The 19575-nt window shown below is 43.2% G+C and overlaps 1 protein-coding gene across 3 annotated transcripts in view; it reads left to right on the plus strand.

The window, feature by feature from the left end:
* The window catches only part of UPF2 (UPF2 regulator of nonsense mediated mRNA decay), a 51152-nt gene extending 40480 nt beyond the window's left edge, over positions 1 to 10672 (plus strand). For all 3 annotated transcript variants that reach the window (XM_053942478.1, XM_053942480.1, XM_053942479.1), the window contains 2 exons: positions 3181 to 3301; positions 9455 to 10672. In XM_053942478.1, coding sequence (XP_053798453.1) covers positions 3181 to 3301; positions 9455 to 9464 — 131 coding nt within the window. In that variant the 3' untranslated portion in view covers positions 9465 to 10672. The remainder of the gene's footprint in view (positions 1 to 3180; positions 3302 to 9454) is intronic.
* The last annotated feature ends 8903 nt before the right edge of the window (positions 10673 to 19575 follow it).

Genomic DNA, 19575 nt, shown 5'->3' on the forward strand with positions numbered 1-19575 from the left:
AGTCGTGAGGTAACCTAGAGAGAAATACAAAATGTTACCTCAGCTTAGTTTTGTAAAGGTTCTAGGAGTCCTCAAATCTGGAGCATAAGCATATATTAACAAAATGAGGGTTTTGTACAGATTACATTATTAATTTGTGTTTTGAAGACATGTGAGTCAGGCACTTTGGAACCTGGACAGATTGAAATAAACAGTTAATTCAGCAGATCATACAGTCCCCAAACAGGTGCACTTCATGTGTTTAATTGTTGAGTGGTTTGTTTTGGGTTGTGGTTTTTTTCAGATTCAACTTCCCTTGTCTCACTCAGTAAACAAAGCCAGACCAATAAAACTGATGTCTTACGTTACTGTTTCCATTTAACATCTCAAAAGTTTTTGCTCTACTTTTTTTTTTTTTTTTTTGGAAAGATGTTGTAGTCTGGTGGTAATCACAGTGTAAGTAGTTAATTAGCAGGAAATCTCATTTAAGGCATTTAGTGAAAGGTCATTGTTCATCAAGAAGTGGGAAATTAAAGCAGTTTTAATTTTAAAACACTATGGAATCCAGTACTTCTTGCAGAACTTTGATAGTACAAGAACTAAACTTGTAATTGTAAAAAGGAGTATATTCCAAAGTGAGTGTCTGCAGAGTGAAATCCTCCAGCTCTGAAGAGATAACACAATATATTCTTAGTGTTAAACATGCTAATTAGCTCAGAAACTTTCCTGAGACACTCTGCTCTTATAAAACCCACGTGTGAGAAAGGTAGAGAGAGACTGTAGAATTAGACATTTTAGTGCATCTCTCAGATTTTTTGTGGGTTTTTCCTCATTAGATACTCTAATATTTCTACTGGTCAAGGCATTTATACCATTGTATGACTTTGATATCTAAAATGAACCTGTTTAATCTAAGACTTTATTGTGAGCAATTGTGCTTTATATCCAAAAAACGATCACGTTGATTTATTTCTGTTGGACAAAATGAGACAACTGATACGAATTGATAACTGGAAATAGGCTTTTTTTATTTTCTCATAGATTTTTATTTAGTTGCTGTGTATAAAACAATACAGGAAAGAGGTCAACACAAAAGCTAAAGGTTTTTCCATAATTGATTATCCCTTTTTAAAACAGCTGTTGATGTGTCTTAACCTGGCTAATATACAGAGTAAAACCAAACTAAGAAGGACCTTTCAATCAGGCTAAATTAAACAGGCCAAATTACATTCACCTTTGGAACATTTTTTTATTTAGATTTTGTGCAGTTGATTGTTACTTTTGAAGAGTCATCCTGTCTGTGACAAGTTGGTACCTACTCATTGAATAAAAGTGTTGGGTTTAAATTTCTGTTTCAAACTTTGAAGTTACCAGAGAGAAAGAATTCTCAGTTTCTGGAAGAATGCCTCAGGGTTGTCCCAGCGTTTGCACATGTACTTGTTGTTTTTTTCATCTGCACAGGGTAGCTAATAGATGGAAATTCACCAGTGTACTTCAAAGTAGTATCAGATAAAGATTTAATGTTTCAGCAAAGCTTAGTATATTACAAACATTTTTTAATTTAAAGAACTATTAGGAACTTGTGTGGTTCTTTAGTTTAGACTGGTACTTTTCTGTGCAGATTTTTTTTTCTTCACTAAAGAACTAAGGAGGTTTGGTGATGTGCCTTCAGCCTAGAAGACACACTGTGCTCCCCTGCCATCTCTGCCTTCTGTTACGTTCTCCAGTCTGAACTTCCCAGTCATATATTTCCTTTCACCTGCTGTGTGGAAAACAGAAGAGGCAGATGTGCATGTACTTGTTCATTCACTGCTTGCTGCTCACACCTGCCTGGCAGGGTACCCTAATCTGGTTTTCCTCCTGAGTCTCCTCATTGTCCCCAGAGCTCTCTCCTGGCACACGGGGTAGTTGGGAAGGCTGATGTTTTGTGATGTGTACAAACATGGGCTGTCAGTGTGTTCAGTGGGTGCCTTTGCCAGGTGCTGAATTCAGTGTACAGAACATGGATACAAGGGTCACTGGCTGTTGACACAGATACTGAATCAGTCACAGTTTCCCAGTTTCTCCAAGACTGGGTGGATAACTTCACTGAACGTTTCACCTGCATTTTATAAATGGTGAGGGAACCTCATTAATGTCTCTAGTTTGGCCCCACCGAGAGCACTGTGTGTGCATCAGGTGATGGGTGTGTGACTCCAATGAGATTACCAGAGATTGGAGAACCAGACAGAGCAGACTTTCAAACATAATCTGTTTAACAGCTTATTCCACTTTTCCCCTTCATTTATCCCATCTGTCTGTTTGCTGAGTAGTGTAGATCCCTGCTCAGGTGGACTGTAGGAATACTTTCCATTAGATGCATTAACAGATTGGCAGAGGTTACCTCCTATGATGTATCTGTAATTATATTGGCTACTTAATAAGCATTAAGTTAGCCTGGTAAAGAAGCATTTTTTTATCATTAAAAAATTAAATAAAGTTTTAGAAATTAAGTTTTACCAAATATCAAAATACAATACTATTCCAGTTTAAATTGCCCATAAGTTGGCTGTCCAGGGCTAAACTGGGTAGTGTGGGCTGCTTTCTGCACCCAAATTATTCCCACTGATGATAAAGTGGAAAACTCCATCCATGGGACAGCTGGTGCAATGTAGGTCAGCTGAGTCACCTTCTTCAGGTGCCTGTCTTCCCTGGAAAATGATCCAATTATGCCAAGCTTAGACTTAAATACCTGACTGGTAATGCCTAATTTTAGGACAGGTTTCTTGCTGCGTCTTTAATTGGCAGCAGCATTGTCCAGTTGTTACTATTCCAGGGAGGTTTAATGTTGAGGCCACTCATGCTGCTGTGAGTCTTTGTTCCCGATCACTGATGAAGAAAGTGGTGGCTGATGTGTTTAGAAAGAAAAGGACACAGGCCTTTTCTTGAGCATCTGTGATGAAAACCATTGCTGGCAGTTCCTTCTGCAGGAACATCTGGAAATGCAAGTTCATATTGTGGGGTAGCTCGCGTTTATCAAAGCTGTGGATGCAATTTGTAACTTTTTGTAATTAACTTCCATGGAATAACTTGAGTGTTAACTCTACAGCTAAGTGTAAGTGTAAATGGCAGTGAAATGTGCATGTGTAAATGCCTATGTAAAAAACGATGCATAGAAAATGTATTTAACTTTCTTCTATTTACTTCTGCCTGAAATCCCAGAAATGTTGCAGTCTCTGGCACAGCGTCCAGCTCCAGCAAATACTAATCGTGAGCGGCGGCCTCGTTACCAGCACCCGAAGGGAGCACCTAATGCAGATCTAATCTTTAAAACCGGTGGGAGGTAGGACAATCTTCCTTTAAATGTGGTAATTCTGGTTCTAGGCAAGTAATTATCTTCATAATTGAAAGAGATAATGATCTCTGTAGTGAGTGCTTGGGCAGTCGTTTCCATTCTAAAGCATTCTCTTAAAATGCCAAACAGGGTTTTGTGCTTCTAACACAGTGTCTGTACCTCTGTGACAGTTTGGAAGCCAGATTTTTCAGTTGTGAAATTGCTGCTAGAATCTGAGTGTCTATTTGTAGGGCAAAAGATACATGTCTGCTTTCTTCATGAGAGGGGGAGAGGATTGTGGTTTTTTTAGTACCTGCAGAAATTCTCATGGTCTTTCTGTGGGGTGAATTTGACAGCTATTCCTCCATATTTGATGCCCTGAATGGAAAGTAAGTATAGTAAAGGTGGGGAAGATGGAATAGAATTTTCAATTTATGGTGTGCAAGAGCTTGCCAAAACCAGCATTAAATGAAAAAAGTCATTCCCGATTGCTTAATAGTTGTTCTGAGCCTTTAGTATGTGTCTTTTCTCCCTCAGAGTAAGCTGGCAAATAAACCATTAAATTAGCCCTGCAGCACACATTTGAATAGACAGAGTTTCGGTAAAATGCAGACTTAATTTCAAGTTTCTCTTTTCTTTGCAAGTTCATTGTGAAGGTGGATTGATAGGAGCAGCAAATGGGAAAGGAGAGTTTACCTCCTAATGGGTCTGTCTTTGTAAACTGCAAATAAGTTAATGTAATGTACTATTTCTGTGTTGCAGTAGCATTTCCAACTTGTTCATGGTACATATTTATGATCATTTGATAATGTCCTGATGATCAGTCACTCCTTTGGGACCTCATACAGACACTGCTTGTACAAAAAAAAAGAAAAATTAAAAAGATTGCAGTTTAAAATAAATGTTTTTTAAAAATGAGCCAGATGTAATTCACTAAAATGAGCAGTGCTTTCCATTTAGCTTTTTCATATCACTGTGACCTAATGCTGTTGTAGGAATATAAAGTGTTCAGGTACACTGAATTGCCACAATACTTGCAGGTGTTTCATTAACAGCTGCAGCCTTCTGTTCTGTCAGGCACGAGCTGCATGCTGCAGTTATTTAAATACAACAGCCAGCCCAGTAGGTGTGATATCTGTAGATTTATTTTAAATTATTTTCTTTAGAAGACTTTTTATATTCTGATGTTGTAAGGACAATATAGTTTAGGACTTCACTGAAGTAGGTCAGATGTTATCCAGCAAACAGTTTGAGTAGTGTTTGCTTATTCAAGTGCCATGCACTTGCAGTTCTGATGTAGTTTTGTATTACGGAGTTTACTCTTTGTTCTCTTTAACCCATAAGCTCATTGGAACAGAGACCAGGAAGTTTGTTTGTTTGAGCAGGTATATTTTATTTGTTGTGTACTGCAGTGCTCTGCCTGGAAGTCATGCATCAGTTGAGCCATCTCAGCCTGCAGTAAGGAACTAGTACTTTTCCTAACTCCATGTATGTCTTGGAGACTGTGGGTCCACCAATGGCTTCCCACTGGCACAGATTGTCTGTTGCCTACATTCTTACAGCCTCTGATTTGTAGGATATAGAAAATTGTCTTCTGACTTTAAAGCTTGCACTGCAGTATCTGCCCAGACCCCTCTCAGGCTTTGTTAAAAAGTTACCCTGTGATTTCTGAGGATACTGGAGGATCTCACTGAGCAGATAGGAACTGAGCTGTAAATTATAATCTCTGTGTAGAGAAGGTTTCACATTCATACCTGGTAGAACAAATGGTGTAACACAGATGTTATCACTTCGGTAAGGACACTGTGTTGTGTCGTTGCTGCTACTTTGTACATGAACACAACTGAAATGTTATTTTCTTGCAAAATAACACAAACTTACTGGAAATAATAGTTTGATGCTTTGTTTAAGGTATACAACTTATTTTAAAATTCTTCAGGTTAGGGATAATCTAAGCAAGTGAATCTCCTAGTTGATTCCACTGTAATGGGCAATGTGACAGGTTCTGATAGCTGAGGTAGGAATGAGGCCTTTCTTGCATTTCAGGGAGTGTTGAGAGTAGAGAAATTGATTTGTTGTTTTTACCTTTACTTTTGTGTTACTAAACATGCCCTAAGCACTGTTGTTTCAAACACCATTTAGGAAGTTAAATCCAATCTACCTATTGTAGCAGTTCATTTCAGAAATTAATGAAGGGGCTGGGTTCTTCCATATGTTTTTGGCCTTGAACAACTGCATCTCACTAAGCAATTAGCCCTCTACCCTAATCCTAACAATTAGCCCTCTATGTGTTTTTTAAAAAAGAGAAATCTTCTGCAGTTTTTACTTTATTTCTCCTCTGTTAATGTCCTTGCTCTGTACTGAAGTAAATGCAGTGAGATTTGCAAGCTTTGTCAATTTTATTATTATTTAGTATGTGCAAAATGCTGGATCAAAAATTGGAGTTTGTTTCTGTTTGTTTGGAATTGCCTGCTTGTATTGCCTCAGGTTTTGAGACCTGCTGATCCTGTAAGGAGGAGATTCTTTCTGGGACTCGTACATTTTAGGCTGACTGGCCTTAAAGATTATTTACAGTGACTCCATTAAAAGTAGAGTCCCTTGATTTGCTCCAGCAGAACTGGGAGAAAACAATTTTCTCTCTTGCCTCCAGTTCTGTAGCATTTGTGTGTTAAGAGAGGCCTTTGGCTCGCAGGCTATTAAATTATTACCTTCAGGAAGCACAAAATTTACTAAAGTAATTTTTTTTTGGTGATGGAATTATCATAAAAATTGACTTGTACCACTAGGAACAGCTTCTTAAAATATAAAGTGATTTTCTTGGTTTAAGAGAATTGAGATCCATTAAATGGCTTGGTTTTAAAAGTGAAGTGAAAATAACCACATTATATAAAATCATTTTAAAAACATTGATTACCAAGAAAGTCAAATTTCTCCCTGTAATTCTTCTGCTGAGAAGTGGAGCCTTACCAAGGATTTTATCTTGTTAAACCTCTCCTTATTAAAAGATGCAGCCTCAAAATTGGTTGCTATTTTGAAAGTATAGTATAGGGTCTGCCTGTGCCCAAAGTTCCCCTAGGGATGCAGGTATAGGCTGGCAAACCAAATCATATTCAAGTTAAATGGTGATTTCAGATCGCCTGTTTACATCTGACTCTTACTTCTCTTTAACCCATTTAATAAAGAAAAATGAAGCATAACAATAACAACAGGATGCTGGGATTTTATTAGCTAAATAGTGTCATCATAAAGAATATTGCATTAATGCTGAAAAAACAGAGTTTGGATAATAAGGAGAAATGTGAATTTAACATGCTTCCTGTTTCAGCTACTGGACCGACACAATTCATACATCAGCTGTCATGAAGTTGATGCATTGATAATACTGCTTTATGAAGCTTTGAATTCACTTCTTACTGAGATGAGCCTTTCAAACACAGCTAAGAAATTCCAAACCCCTTTTCAGCTGTTTCATAGGAGGGAAGCAAAGGGAGGAATATAGGTGGGGGCCTCCAAATCCTGCAGCTGCTTCTGGTGGACTGCTCTGGAGCTGAGCAAAAAAGAATAGAAAAGCCTCAGGTGCTTGCCATGGCAGGGTGATGCTTGTTGAGCTCTGCAAGCAGGATGTGAATCTAACCCAGACAGCAACATTGGAGAGACACCTGATCACAGTTCAGTTCAGAGGGAATGGAAGGCAAAATTGTATTTATAAGCCATGCTCAGTTAGGAAGACTCCTGTTTGAACAGGTTCTTTCAATATAAATAATAACAACTGCCTACCAAAAGTCCCTGCAGCTCTGTGGCCCTCTGGAAACCAGCTACCAAACCCCAAAACACCTCCCTGCTCCCAACTCACTGTACACACTGACTTTGATTTCACTTTGTCAGAGCATTTTATTTTTGATGGATAGAAGAGAATATAAAATAACTCGCAGAAGTTAAGATTCTCTTACTTAGGGGAGTCCAGCTTGTGTGGTTTATTTGAATTTTGATGTTCACAGTATGGAATGTGATAAGTCAGATGTGATTGGTTTTTAATGGGCACCTTGGTGTTTTCTGTTTCTTGTTGGTGGTTTTGGGTGATTTAGGGGAGAGAGAGAACAAAGAGCATGGAAGCTGAGATTAGTTGAGACAAACAAAGCAGGGAGTGAACTGAGAGAGGAAGTGTTTAGAGCTGGAAGTTTGTGAGGAGATTTGTGAAGAATGCAGCACTGCAGAAATGCAGTGTGTTGTGGATTGGAGGACACGAGGGCATTAGGGATAAGTGTGAAATCCAACTTCAAAGGTCTCACATGTCAAGAAATAAAGAGATTTTAGTGATCTTGTGATGTTAGCAACATATCCAAAGGAGTTGATTATTGATATTCTCCTGGGCACTTCTCAGTTTAAGCTGTAAAGTTGTCCTGCTGACTGAGCTCTCCCAGCTTCACCTGTGCCATGGCTTTGTGATTGTTTCATAGCCTAGGGTGTGAGGTTTCTGTGTGTTTTCATGGCTTCCAGTTCTCTGCTCCAGCCATGGTTTGTGTCAAAGGTTCTGTGTATTTCCCTGTCACAGGTAGGCAGTGCTAATGCTCAGTAGTGGCGTGAGAAGCCGACTCTGTGAATTTCATACAAATTAACAATGTGTCAGTGGCAGGAAGGGGAGTGTGGGAGGAGACTGCAAAGAATTGATTCATTTTACACACAGAGCTCAAGACGGTTTTAATTCCATCTGTGTACTGAGTTTGACCTTGCCAAATACAGGTTTGGATCAAGTCTACTAGGTCAGACACAAATGTGAAATACCTGGTTTGGGAAAACCTACTACTGCTGGTTTTGGCAGCAGCACATTGCTGTGATTCCCTCAATCAGGGATCTGCCACCAGTGTGTACTGGTAGCTGCTGGTTTGGGTGAGAGTCATTTTGACCAAGTTGGAGACATACAGCCAGTCCCAGCCTTTTTCATTCCCTCTCCATCAGCAGTAGAATTATTTTTTAAGGGGAGATGGACAGTTAAAAGCATGATCCTCCAATTCAGTGATGTCTGCCCTCAGTTGTTACATTCTGCAAGTGAGATGTCAGTCTACTAAATAAATAAAAATTAAAGTTCTTTTCTATTGACAGCACATAGCCAGTGTTCTGATGTTGAGTGTGCCACAAAGAATTGGAATATTACATTATGTAACACTAACAGGTGGTTAAAACCAAGTAATTGAAGCAGTGCTGCAGTGAGTTCTAATGATGCATCAGCTGAGGACTTCCTGGCAAAAATACACAGCATTTTTATATAAACAAATACTGGATATTAGAACAAAGCAACGCATACAAATACAAAATTAGTGTGAAAGCTTCATCTGGTACAGAGGTGCAGAAGTTACTATGTTCAGATAACATATCTGTAGCACTTTTCTTGCAAGATCTTCAGTACAAACCAGGTTTAGATCAAATGACTGTTGAACAAACACTGGAAGATTATGCACTGATGTAAAGAAACGTGAACTGTTCTATTTACATGGTAAAAAACCTAGGTGTGTAGTCCTGGAGTTTTCTTGGAATGTTAAATGTTGAAGTTTTATTTTGATGTCTATTATTAATTTTAATTTGCAGCCTAAAATCAGCTAAAAAGTAGCCCAGATGCAGTAACTGCATTGTGCTGAAGTTAGTGACACTGGGGTGGCCTTACTGCTGCATTGCCCTGGTCTTTCTGTATCCCTGCCTACAAACTGGTGTCATTCTTCAATGTCATTCTTCTATTTGTATGTTCTTAAGAGAATTAAATGTGACTTTCTGTCACATTTAGGGATGTGTTTCATGAACAAGGGATGGTGAAGATTTAAATGCGCCTATCGACTCTAAAAAAGGTTCTAACCAATTATATGCCTCTAGAAAGCCCTTTGTAACATTTCTGCAGAACTTTAAGCATTAAGAAACTGCACAGAAAGATGAAAACTCTTTACAATAACTTGTTTTTCAGCAAATTCACAGCTGTGCTTCAGTAGTTCAGCATCTCATCTGGAATGATCAGGTGCAGATTACCCCGCTGCTTTTGTCCAGTGTGGCCTTTTGAAATGGTTGTGCAGAAAAGAGAAATATGTAACTTTGAGGGTAAAAGGGTATCAGAATGAGTGGCAGCTGCTTTTGGGGCCCCTCAGGCTGATCTGATTGCTCTCTCCGCTCTTCCCGCAGGAGACGTTGATCCAGCCGCCAGTGTCATTTCATTAGGTCCTGTATCTCTGGTGTTGTGGAGTCCTCCAGCGATTAAACGAGAGCAGTGGACACATCTCAGCATGTCAGTCTAGAGCGTTCAGAACCGAAACCTGGGACAGGCTGGGGCCGTGGGGCACGAAGAGCAGCCTCCCCTCTCCCCCCCCACCCCCCCAAAAAAAGCTTTTTGTTATGGGAACCGCGTTGAGGGTTAATCTTCTCATAGGAGCAGAAGCAAACGAGCGAGATGGGGAGCTTGACCTGCGAGCAGCTCGGCGGGAGCCGGGAGCAGCCTGGAGTTCAGCCGATTACACTGGAACAGGAACGGCCTTTGGCAGCTCAGTGTGCAGGGAAATAAAGCTCTGAACTCGCCACAAGTTACATTGTCTCCGACTCGAGCACTTGGTGTTGGAAGGATGTTCTTTGAGGGCTGCAAATCTACAGTAGAAAAACATAGAGCAAACAGCAAAATCCAGAAGAAAACCCTGCCGAGTAGGATAACTTCTCAAACACTCCTCAGTGAGGACGTTCTTGGTTAAGGAAGAGCCTTTTGCTGCCAGATGTGCCAGAAAGGGGGTGGGGAGGGGTGAAAAACTGAAGAGCCAAGGAGGTAAAATGTCTATTAAGGTTTAAAATAGAAAGTGAAGTTGATGAACACGGGGTGTTGACTTGTACTGCTTGGAACAGCCTGACACCAGCCTAAGGACAGGGATATAGTTGAGCCCATTGTATGTATCATTGAAAACCAAAACGTGCCAGTCAGCATAAAAGGAGGATGTCAAGGAGTGGATCCAAATATTTTGTTGATCTTCATGGGTTGATAAGCCTCTGTGTCTATTGAAACAAACAAAAAGTAAAAAAAAAAAAGATTTAAGTCTGGAAACAAGTAGAATTTTTATTTTTTTCTAAGTAGAAATGAGGTTTCTTGGTCTGTTTCTGACAATCTGTTATTTATTAGCATAGGGTTTTGTTTGCTTTCAGGTAGAGGTAGTTCATTGAGTTCAAGAGCCCATCTGTATGTTACTACTAATTCTTTTTTCTAGCTCTTTTAAAAATCCTTTTTACCACTGGTTTTGGTTTCTGCATGTAGGAAGAGAGACTTGTAAAATTGTAACATTTCATACAGAAATGCCGCCCGATCTTCACCAGCTTCAGAAATCTGACCTTTGCCAATGCTGCAATAAAGTGTTGTAAATTAGAGTCAGTGTCTGCCTCTTGATATTCACTTTGTTCTTTGGAAATGATGTTTTGAAGGGTTTGTGGTGTATTGTGGGCTATAGTTTGGACAGGAATTCCAGGTCTTTGATTCAAGTCTTACGTGATTTTTTTCATACAGTTTTCTTTCCACATGAAATTCATGGGTATGTTCATTAGTCACGTTTGTAACTCTGAGCTCCTCCAGGAATGTCTCCTACACCAGTATGACCATGTCCCCTGGTCAATTTCCACTTCCCCAAACAGCAAGTCCTAATAGCAAATACCAATTCCTAATAGCAAAAAATTAAGCATCTAATTGTGGTTCAGACTAGAGTCAGCTTCCTTTTCTCAACATGTTGCTTAGTTTCAAAAGCATTTTATTTATCCAGATTGAGTAACTGCATGAAAATAAAATATTAGCTTTGTTTTATATGTGTCAGTCCAATGCCTTGGATGGAATTGGGATCAATGGAAATGTCTGTATAAAATTATTTGCTAAACATAGTTTAGGGTCAGCTGGGGATTTTTCTGACTTCAGGCTGAAATAAAAAATCAGTTCAGTGAAACCTTCTGAAGTTTAAAATTAAAATTAGTTATTCTAATGTTGTGCTGAATAAGAATCTCAAAGATCATTGTGAGTGAAATAATCACAGTTGAATGTACAGGGACAAACATTTTAGCTGGGCCTGTTGCAGTTGGACAAGGAGTGATGGTTGTAAACTAAAAGAGGGTTGACCTAAATTAGATATAAGGAAGGAAGTTTTTACAGTGAGGGTGATGAGACACTGGCACACATTTCCCAGAGAGGTGGTGGATGCCCCATCCCTGGAAACATGTGAGATTTCAACCTGATGTGTTTGAAGCTGTCCCTGCTCATTGTAGGAGTGTTGGACGGGGTGACTTTTAGAAGTCCCTTCCCTTCCAACCCAAACCATTCCATGATACACAGAAAAAGCTCCAGTTTGCATCCACTTTATTCCTTGCCTTCCCATGTGCTGACCCCACATCTCGTGGTGTGGCTGGATGCTGGTCCTGCTGCTTGCTCAGCAGTTTCACCATCTGATCCATGTGCAGGTTCTTGCTGCAGGGATTGCATGGCTCTTTCTCATGTCTTTAGAAAACTTTGCCTTCCTTTAGAGGGTGTTTGATTAAAATTATTGGGTGAGCAGCCTGGGATTGATACAGAATGGGGAATTTTGTTTTGCCTCTGTTTTGGTCAGTGTCTGTCACCTATGAATATCGCTGCTTTACCCAGATTACAAGATGTTTATTTTAATTAATGAAATTATGTTTAATGTTATTGCCTCTCTTTCCCTGCAGTGCAGTGACCCACGGGTGCATCTGGTCACTGGGGAAGTGATCCCAAATTCAACCTGTGGCACTGTTGGACAGGGCAGAGGATGTTCCCTGGGAGCCTTTCTCAAGGGATGCTGGTTGAAGGTGCCCTTGCAAAGAGCATTTCTGCAGCAGTGTTCCCAACCCTGCAAGCAAGGAGTTAAGTCTGGGAAAGCATATGTAGATGAAGGAGAAACTGTTTCATGGCTTTGATTACGTAAAACATTTCTGTTATCTTATCATTCTGTGGAAAGAATTTGGGCGAAAGTCAGGCCCTGGCATTCGGAGTTGTCTTCACTGATGTGAGGCTCCTTGAGCTGACAAAGTGTGCTGCAGGTTGGTACAAAGTGTACTTCTGTTTGTGTAGGTTTGTACTCAACAGTTGTGCCTCAGTTTTTGATGGTAACTTCTCTTCCCGCATCTCTCAAGCTTCCAGAGCTCAAGGCAGGGACTTGGGGGAATGAAGTCCTTCCTATCATAGGAGACAGGTTTGTGACCACCTGAGGAACCTGAATGTGCCTGAATCCACATTCCTGGATGGGTGGGTCTGAGGCCATCCCTGGCTCCTGTGAGGGGGCTCTGAGCAGCCTGGTCTGGTGGAAGGGGTCCCTGCCCATGGCATGGGGTGGAACTGGATGAGCTTTAAGGTCCCTTCCAACCCAAACCATTCCATGATTTATGGTGCATCACTTGAAAGCCTGTTGGAGCTGAGGTGCTGTGTTGGCCCTTGCTCTAGGATGGAGCCAGGGTGTCTGGGAAGCTCTGAAATTGGAATTTGACCCAGGAATGTCAGTACTGGCAGGCAGCACCTTGAACTCCAGCTGATGCTATGGGGCATCTTTCTCTACCCGCAATAATGTCATGTGATAAAAAAAGCTGTAAATCTTTTTTCATGAATTGCTGAATTTGCAGACTTGCTGTAATCTCAACTTCCCAGGTCTTCAGCATAAGAAATCTGTTGGACTGTTTCTGTTATGTAGATACAAATATAAAGCACATCCATGCACCTGTGCCACAGCACACACAATTTTATGTATATTCAGGCTTATAAAACTACCTCTATTGTGAAGGCTGCCTGCTTTCCTCAAGCTCTCAGCATTTTTCCTTTGGCTGTTCCAGCAGAGCAGTCACTGTGTACTTGGCAGGGCAGCAGGATGGGCTGTGAGGAGCTCAGGCGCCGTGTATCCTCACCAGGTTGAGTGAATGTTTTCAAAATCAATCCACCCATAATGATGCCACGAGCCTGCTGTTGCCCCCTGATAAATACATCAATTTTTTCCTCATTTTTTCCCTTCTTTGAGCTTCATCACTAATTTGCTCCATGCTGAGGTTTTCCTCAGCTGTGCACTCTTCAGCCCTGTGGAAAGTGCTCCTCTGAGGTGACACTTCGCAGTCTCTTCTAAGAGGTCCACTATAAATAGGGTTTTTTCCAGCTACTCCTAAGGAAATCCCAGACTACTGGGAACAGGAAACTATTTGAGCAGGAATCAAACAAATGAGCAAATGTCAAAATATTTACTTATATTGTTTGAACTATAAACTTTGCTTTTAAGTTATTATTGTCGGGGTGTGATTGTGCCCTTAAAACACTTTGTGTTTATGATCCTTGTTAGAAGAGCAAACAAGTGTTCTGTAAAAAAGCCTCTCTCCCTCCCTCCTTCCTTCCCTCCATTACCTGGATCCAAGCAATCAGGCAAATAAAAAAATGGTTGAGACACTTAAAAAGGAGGAAGACATTTAGCTATTGCTAATGTTTATTTGTTCTTTGACGTTTACCTGCAGGAAGAAAGTTTCTTTTGTGCAGGGGATAAAGGGGAGTGACGTTTTCTGCGGAGAATGAGTCAGTCAACAGCCCAAGAGCTTGAAAACTTTGCTGTATTTACCCCTTAATTGTTTTGGGGTGTTTTTTTTTTTTCAATTTTTATATTATTTACACTATATATATTATATATATATGCACACACATCTATCTGTTCATGGTGAACTAAAAATCAGAAGCTCTCCTGGGAAGCAAGACTTGAATGTGTCAGTGAGGTTTTCAGAGCCCACCTGTAGGGAGGTTTGGGCTTGCTGCTGTATTATTCCCAAACTGAATTGCTACAAGTTGCTGGGAGCTGCCTCCCTGGGGTGATGGAAGCGAGGATAACCAAATCATGAGCTGCTCAGAGGCAGCTTTGGCTGTTCTTATCTCTGCTCTGAGCAGCTTTTCAAGTGGTGATGGGAGCTCTGGCTTCCTCCTTGGGCTCAGGGCAGGAAGAGCCCTTTCCTGGGAGGAAGACACAGCTTCAGTCCACTCCTCTCCGGGAATCCAGCTGAGCTGTTCCTGGCAGATGCTGGCTCCTCACCCCTCCTGTGGCAGACTTTCTTTTCCAGTAGGAAGATGGACACAGCAGCAGGATTTACACAGTCTAACCCTCCCTTTCCTACTGAAATGCCCGAGAGGGGTAAATAAGCTAAGTTTATTATTCAGGTTGGTCCCAAATCCTGCACCCATGAAAAACAGGGGTTTCTTACTGGCTGTGAGTCTTAGGTAATATAAAATCAGAGCAGCTTTTGGGTCCAGAGAAGACTTCACTGTTGCTGAAGGGTGACAAACTGCAGAGAAAACTCTCTGCTCTCAGTACAGAGCAGAGGGGTTTGTTACAGGATGCACCAGGAATTGCACACAGTGCCCATTTCCTGGGCTTGAGCTCACTGGAAAACTCATGGCATAAATAAAAATCAAACCTGATCAGGCAAAGTAAAATCCATTTAGGAGGCAGGAAATGTTCCACAGTAATGAAGTTTGTGTCGTGAAGCCTGAAGACCCTGTGGATCCTCTGCTCTTGTGCAGGGCTGGATATTGGAAATAGAAATGTGCTGACAACTGTTTCCTAATAGATGTTTAAGTATGAAGAAATAGTCTCCCCTCCCGCCACACCAGTTTGTAGGAATACTGTTTTCCTTCTGGTGTCATTCCACCCTCTGAGCATCAGTACAATAGGTGAGTTACCTTCATTAATCAGGGTATGAACAACTCCTGGCATATGTGAGCCTGAGCTTCCAGGCTGCTGGATTTTCTCCTGGGCTGCCAAGGGAATGCTACCAAAGGGGCAGGTGTGGTGGTGGGAGAGGAAGGGTGATTCAGGATTACTCCATAAGCCTGGAAACCCAAAGGTCAAGCTCATCTCTGCTCTTTTTCCTTGGGTTAACGTCATTGCCCTTGTTTCCCAGCTGGGAAACGCAGCCCTTGCCCTTCCTTGTGGGAATGGATAAGCACACAGAGAACAGATAAAAAAGTTACACAATTTTCTGATGCTGACAATAACAGAATCTCAGGGAGTTAAGAGCTTCCTTGGAAATTATGGGAAAAGAAACCACCATGAACATTTGAGGGTGAAGTTGACCTCCCCAACCCTGTGAAGAAATGAGCAATCCTGTCCTAACAGAGAGCTCTGAGGCTGAATCAGGCAGGGAAGGGACTTGCACGGAAAGCCCCAACCTGCAGTGAGAGGGGGATGCTGTGACAGCTGCCCTGGGCACGAGTTGGGCTGTGCCCAGCAAGGGCTGGGGGCTCCAGGGCTCTGTGCTGCCTCTGGGAGGACACTCACGGATGCTGCCACAGCTGCACTGAGCTTCTGAATCCCTCCTGGGCTGAACAAGGCCTGGCTCAAGGACACGGGACCTCCCAAGGGTCTGTGTGGGAGCTTTGGCAGGGAGAGTGGGGACAATGGGAGGGGGGTGTGCATTACTGGGAGAGCAGGGATGTGGTTTTGTGCATCACCTCAGAAAGAGAAGTGTGATGTTCAGCAGTAACCACTGAAGCAGCCATGCCCCAGCTCTGGCCGGTGTCTGGATGAAACTTCCCTTGGCTGCCCCAGCTCTGTGCCCAGATGCTTTTCCAGTGACTCCTGTGAACTTCCATTTGCAAAGCAGGAAAGGGAGAGGAAGGATGTCCTGGTGGATTCACTGTTCAGTGGGATGAAAGGCACTGCTGAGCTGCACTTCCCACCCCCGCCTGCTCCAGGTGCCTCCGAGCTCCACACGGGGCTGACATCAAACAAAGCAGGAGGACTCTGCAATAGATGAGGTGAGACAACCCTTTCCTTCTGCCCGGTGCAGGTTCCAGTGCTCAGGTGGCTGCTGGGGCACGTGGCAGGGGCTGAGCTGGTGGGCAGGGCGAGGTTGGAGGGTGCACAGGGTGACGCCGCTGCAGGATCGGTGCAGGTGCTGAACTGGGTGCAGCAATCACCAGGGGAGAACTAAGGCCAAAATCTCTGACCTGGAGCAGCAGCTCAGCGGAGGCCCTGGCTGGCTGTAGCACAGGCTGTGGGAATTGGAGCTGCTCCCTGACTCAGTGGTCAAGCAAAGGATTTTATGTATTTATTTTCTTTTAAATTCAAACCTTCAATAGACTTTTGTTTACTAAAAAAAAAAAAAAAAAAAAAAAAAAAAAAAAAGGGGAAAAAAAACCCCTAAACCCAAAAAACTTTGCCCTTCAGGTGAGGATACTGGAGCAGCTGCATTTCTTTATAATACAGAGACACCCCTCTGAGAAGACAGTAATGGTCCTGGGTAAGAGTGGCTCAGCAGCTTTGGGAACCACACAGAATTAGTCTGTGGTTCCTGGGGCTCTGTGAAACATTCATTAAAATCCAGGGGCAGGTGCAAAGACCCATGAACAAAGGAGAAAATGAAGCTGAGTCGCTCCTTCAAGCCTGCCAGCTGGCTTATCTACCACTCCTTGTGCCTGCTCAGTTTAATCCTAAAGTTACTGAAGCCTCTCCTGGTGTTCTTTTTTTGGCCAGTTGGAAGTAGCAGCAGGTAATTATGGCCCAGTGGAAAATAATCTTTCCTGGCAGTTCCCTTGAGGTAAGAAGACATCTGAACATTTGGTGATGTAGTCAGGGATGCAACGAGGACTTTTTAGGGAAGGCATTTCCTCATCTGGGAGGAGTCACCTAACATGGGAAGAGAAGCCCCGTTCTGGGGAAGAAAGAAGACCAAATAAAAACAAAGCACACAAGACAAGGGTGTGTTCCCTTGGAAGGTTTGGCTCCATCCAGTCTAAGGACCCTCCTTACCACAGAGGAAAAGATATTTATAGTTTGGAAATCAGTGTTGGGATGAAGACTTGTCTCCCTTTGCCTCTATGGGATGCAGGAATTACCTGAAAGCAAGAGCAGCTGGAGGAGAGCTGATGAATTAAAGGCCTCCTCTCATTGAAAATGTTGTCTGTCTCTTGGGAGGCAACACTGGAAGGCAAAGGACTTCAGGAAGGCTGGATGTGCTTCTAAGAAGGAAATTTTAAAGGCACAGGAGCAGATGATCCCACATGCTGAAAAATGTGCCAGCAAGGAAGGAGACCAGCCTGGCTCAACAGGGAGCTTTGGCTGGAGCTCAGGGGGAAAAATGAGCGCATGACCTTTGGAAGAAGGGGCAGGTAACTCAGAAGGAATTCAAGGGTATCAGGGTTATGCAGGGCTAAAGCTTAACTGCAATTTAATCTGGCTACTGCTGTAAAGCCAAAAAAAAAAGTTTCTATAAATACATCAGCAACAACAGGATGGCTGAGAAGAATCCTCATCCTTTATTGGATGCAGGAGGAAACACAGTGACAAAGGATGAGGAGAAGGCTGAGGTACTTCCTGCCCTCTTTGCCTCAGTGTATAATGGCAAGACCAGTTGTTCTCTGGGTACACATCTCCTGAGACAGGGATGGGGAGCAGAAGGAAGGCCTCATAATCCAAGTGGAAATGGTCAGTGAGCTGCTGCAGCACTTAGACCCACACCAGTCCATGGAGCAGGTGGGATCCACCCCCCATTGGTGTCATGGGAGCCAGTGAAGTGCTCCCCAAGCTCCCTTCCATCATCCTTTACCAGCAGTCCTGGTGAGGTGGGGAGGTCTGGATTGTAAATTGGCAAATGTGACATGCCTCTACAAGAAGGGCTGGAAGCAAAATCCATGGAAGTACAGGCTGGTCAGCCTGACCTCAGTGCCAGGGAAGGTCACAGAGCAGATAATCCCCTGTGCCATCACACAGCACATGCAGGACAATCACAGAATCAGGCCCAGCCAGCAGGGCCTTGTGAAAGGCAGGTGCTGCCTGACCAACCTGATCTCCTTCTGTGGCCTACCTGGGGGTGAAGGGAAGGCTGTGGACGTGGCTCCCTGCACTCCAGCAAAGCCTTTGACACCATCTCCCACATCACTCTCCTGGAAAAGCTGTCAGCCCAGGGCTTGGACAGTGGCTCTCATGGCTGGGTTAATCCTGCCTGGGCAGGGCCCAGGGAGTGGTGGGGAATGCTGCTGCACCCAGGTGGCATCTGGTCACTGTGGTGTCCCCCAGGGCTCAGTGCTGGGCCAGCCCTGCTTAACATCACTATTGATGAACTGGACATGGGGATCAAGGGAGTCTGCTGGTGCCATGGAGTTGGGCAGGAGTGTTGATCAGCAGCAGGGCAGGAAGGCTCTGCACAGGGATTGGGACAGGCTGGATCCATGGGCCAAGGGAATAAGGTTCAACACCACCAAGCACCAGGTCCTGCCCTTGGGTCACAAAAACCCCATGGATCCCTCCAGGCTGGGGGATGAGTGGCTGGAAAAGCAGCCAGTGGAAAGGCAGCTGGGGGTGCCCGGGATGGGCCCTGAGCTGTCCCAGTGCTGCCTCCCTGCTCCAAGGCCCTTCCTTCATAGCTGTTTCCAGAGCAATGCCGCTGGAGCAGGTGCTGCTGTGCTTCCCTGGCTCCCCCTCTGCCAGGAAGGACAGTGAGTAGCCAGCTAAGGAAGGGCTGTGATTTTTACTTTGGTGGGTTCAGCTACACAACACTTTGAGCTTATTCAGCAGAGCTGCCAAGTTACTCTCTGCTGAGGCACAAACAAGACTGAAAAGCTGCCCAAGCTGCAGGGTTAAAACTTCCATCTCCCTTCAGCCTCCTGCCTCCCCCGATCCCTCCATGGATAACGCTTTCTGAAGATGTCTGTTCTAAAGGGAGACAACAAATTCCATGTGTGTGTGTATAAAACAGGAGTCAAAACATCAAAAGCTTCTTCCCCAAGCTGCAGCCACTTGAAAGGCTGCAGGTGCTGGGGCAGCTGTGAGGCTTCACCTCCAGCACGGGTGAGGCACTGGAACCTCCTTTAAGTTTCATTACAGATCCAGCCAAGTTAAATTCTCTGCCTCTGGCTCCAGGCTGGAGCTGGACACAATTACAAAAGGCCACCTGCCCTGCCATGGCTGAGACATGTAGCTGAGCCCTGAGGCAGCCCTGGAGAGCTTGGAGGCAAGGCTGCTGCACCCACTGCTGCTTTTTGGCTACCACAACCAGCCTCAGGGATAAAAAAGTAACTCAAGCAAATGGTAAGTATTTCTTTTTTATAGAGTCATTTCTATTCTCTCTTTTATGACACATGATATTTGGACAAATGCTCAACAAAACCTGAATACTTACAAAGAAATTCTTCTTCAAAAGACAGAACAGCAGCAAACAGCTGTAGAAGGGATGGGTAGGAATGTTCTCTGACAGGGAACTCTGACCTGTGCAACAAGGAAGACTTCCACACTCAGCAGGACCACACTCACTTATGGTAA

Source organism: Vidua chalybeata, chromosome 5 (assembly GCF_026979565.1).
Source record: "Vidua chalybeata isolate OUT-0048 chromosome 5, bVidCha1 merged haplotype, whole genome shotgun sequence".
In the NCBI taxonomy this organism is placed as follows: domain Eukaryota; kingdom Metazoa; phylum Chordata; class Aves; order Passeriformes; family Viduidae; genus Vidua; species Vidua chalybeata.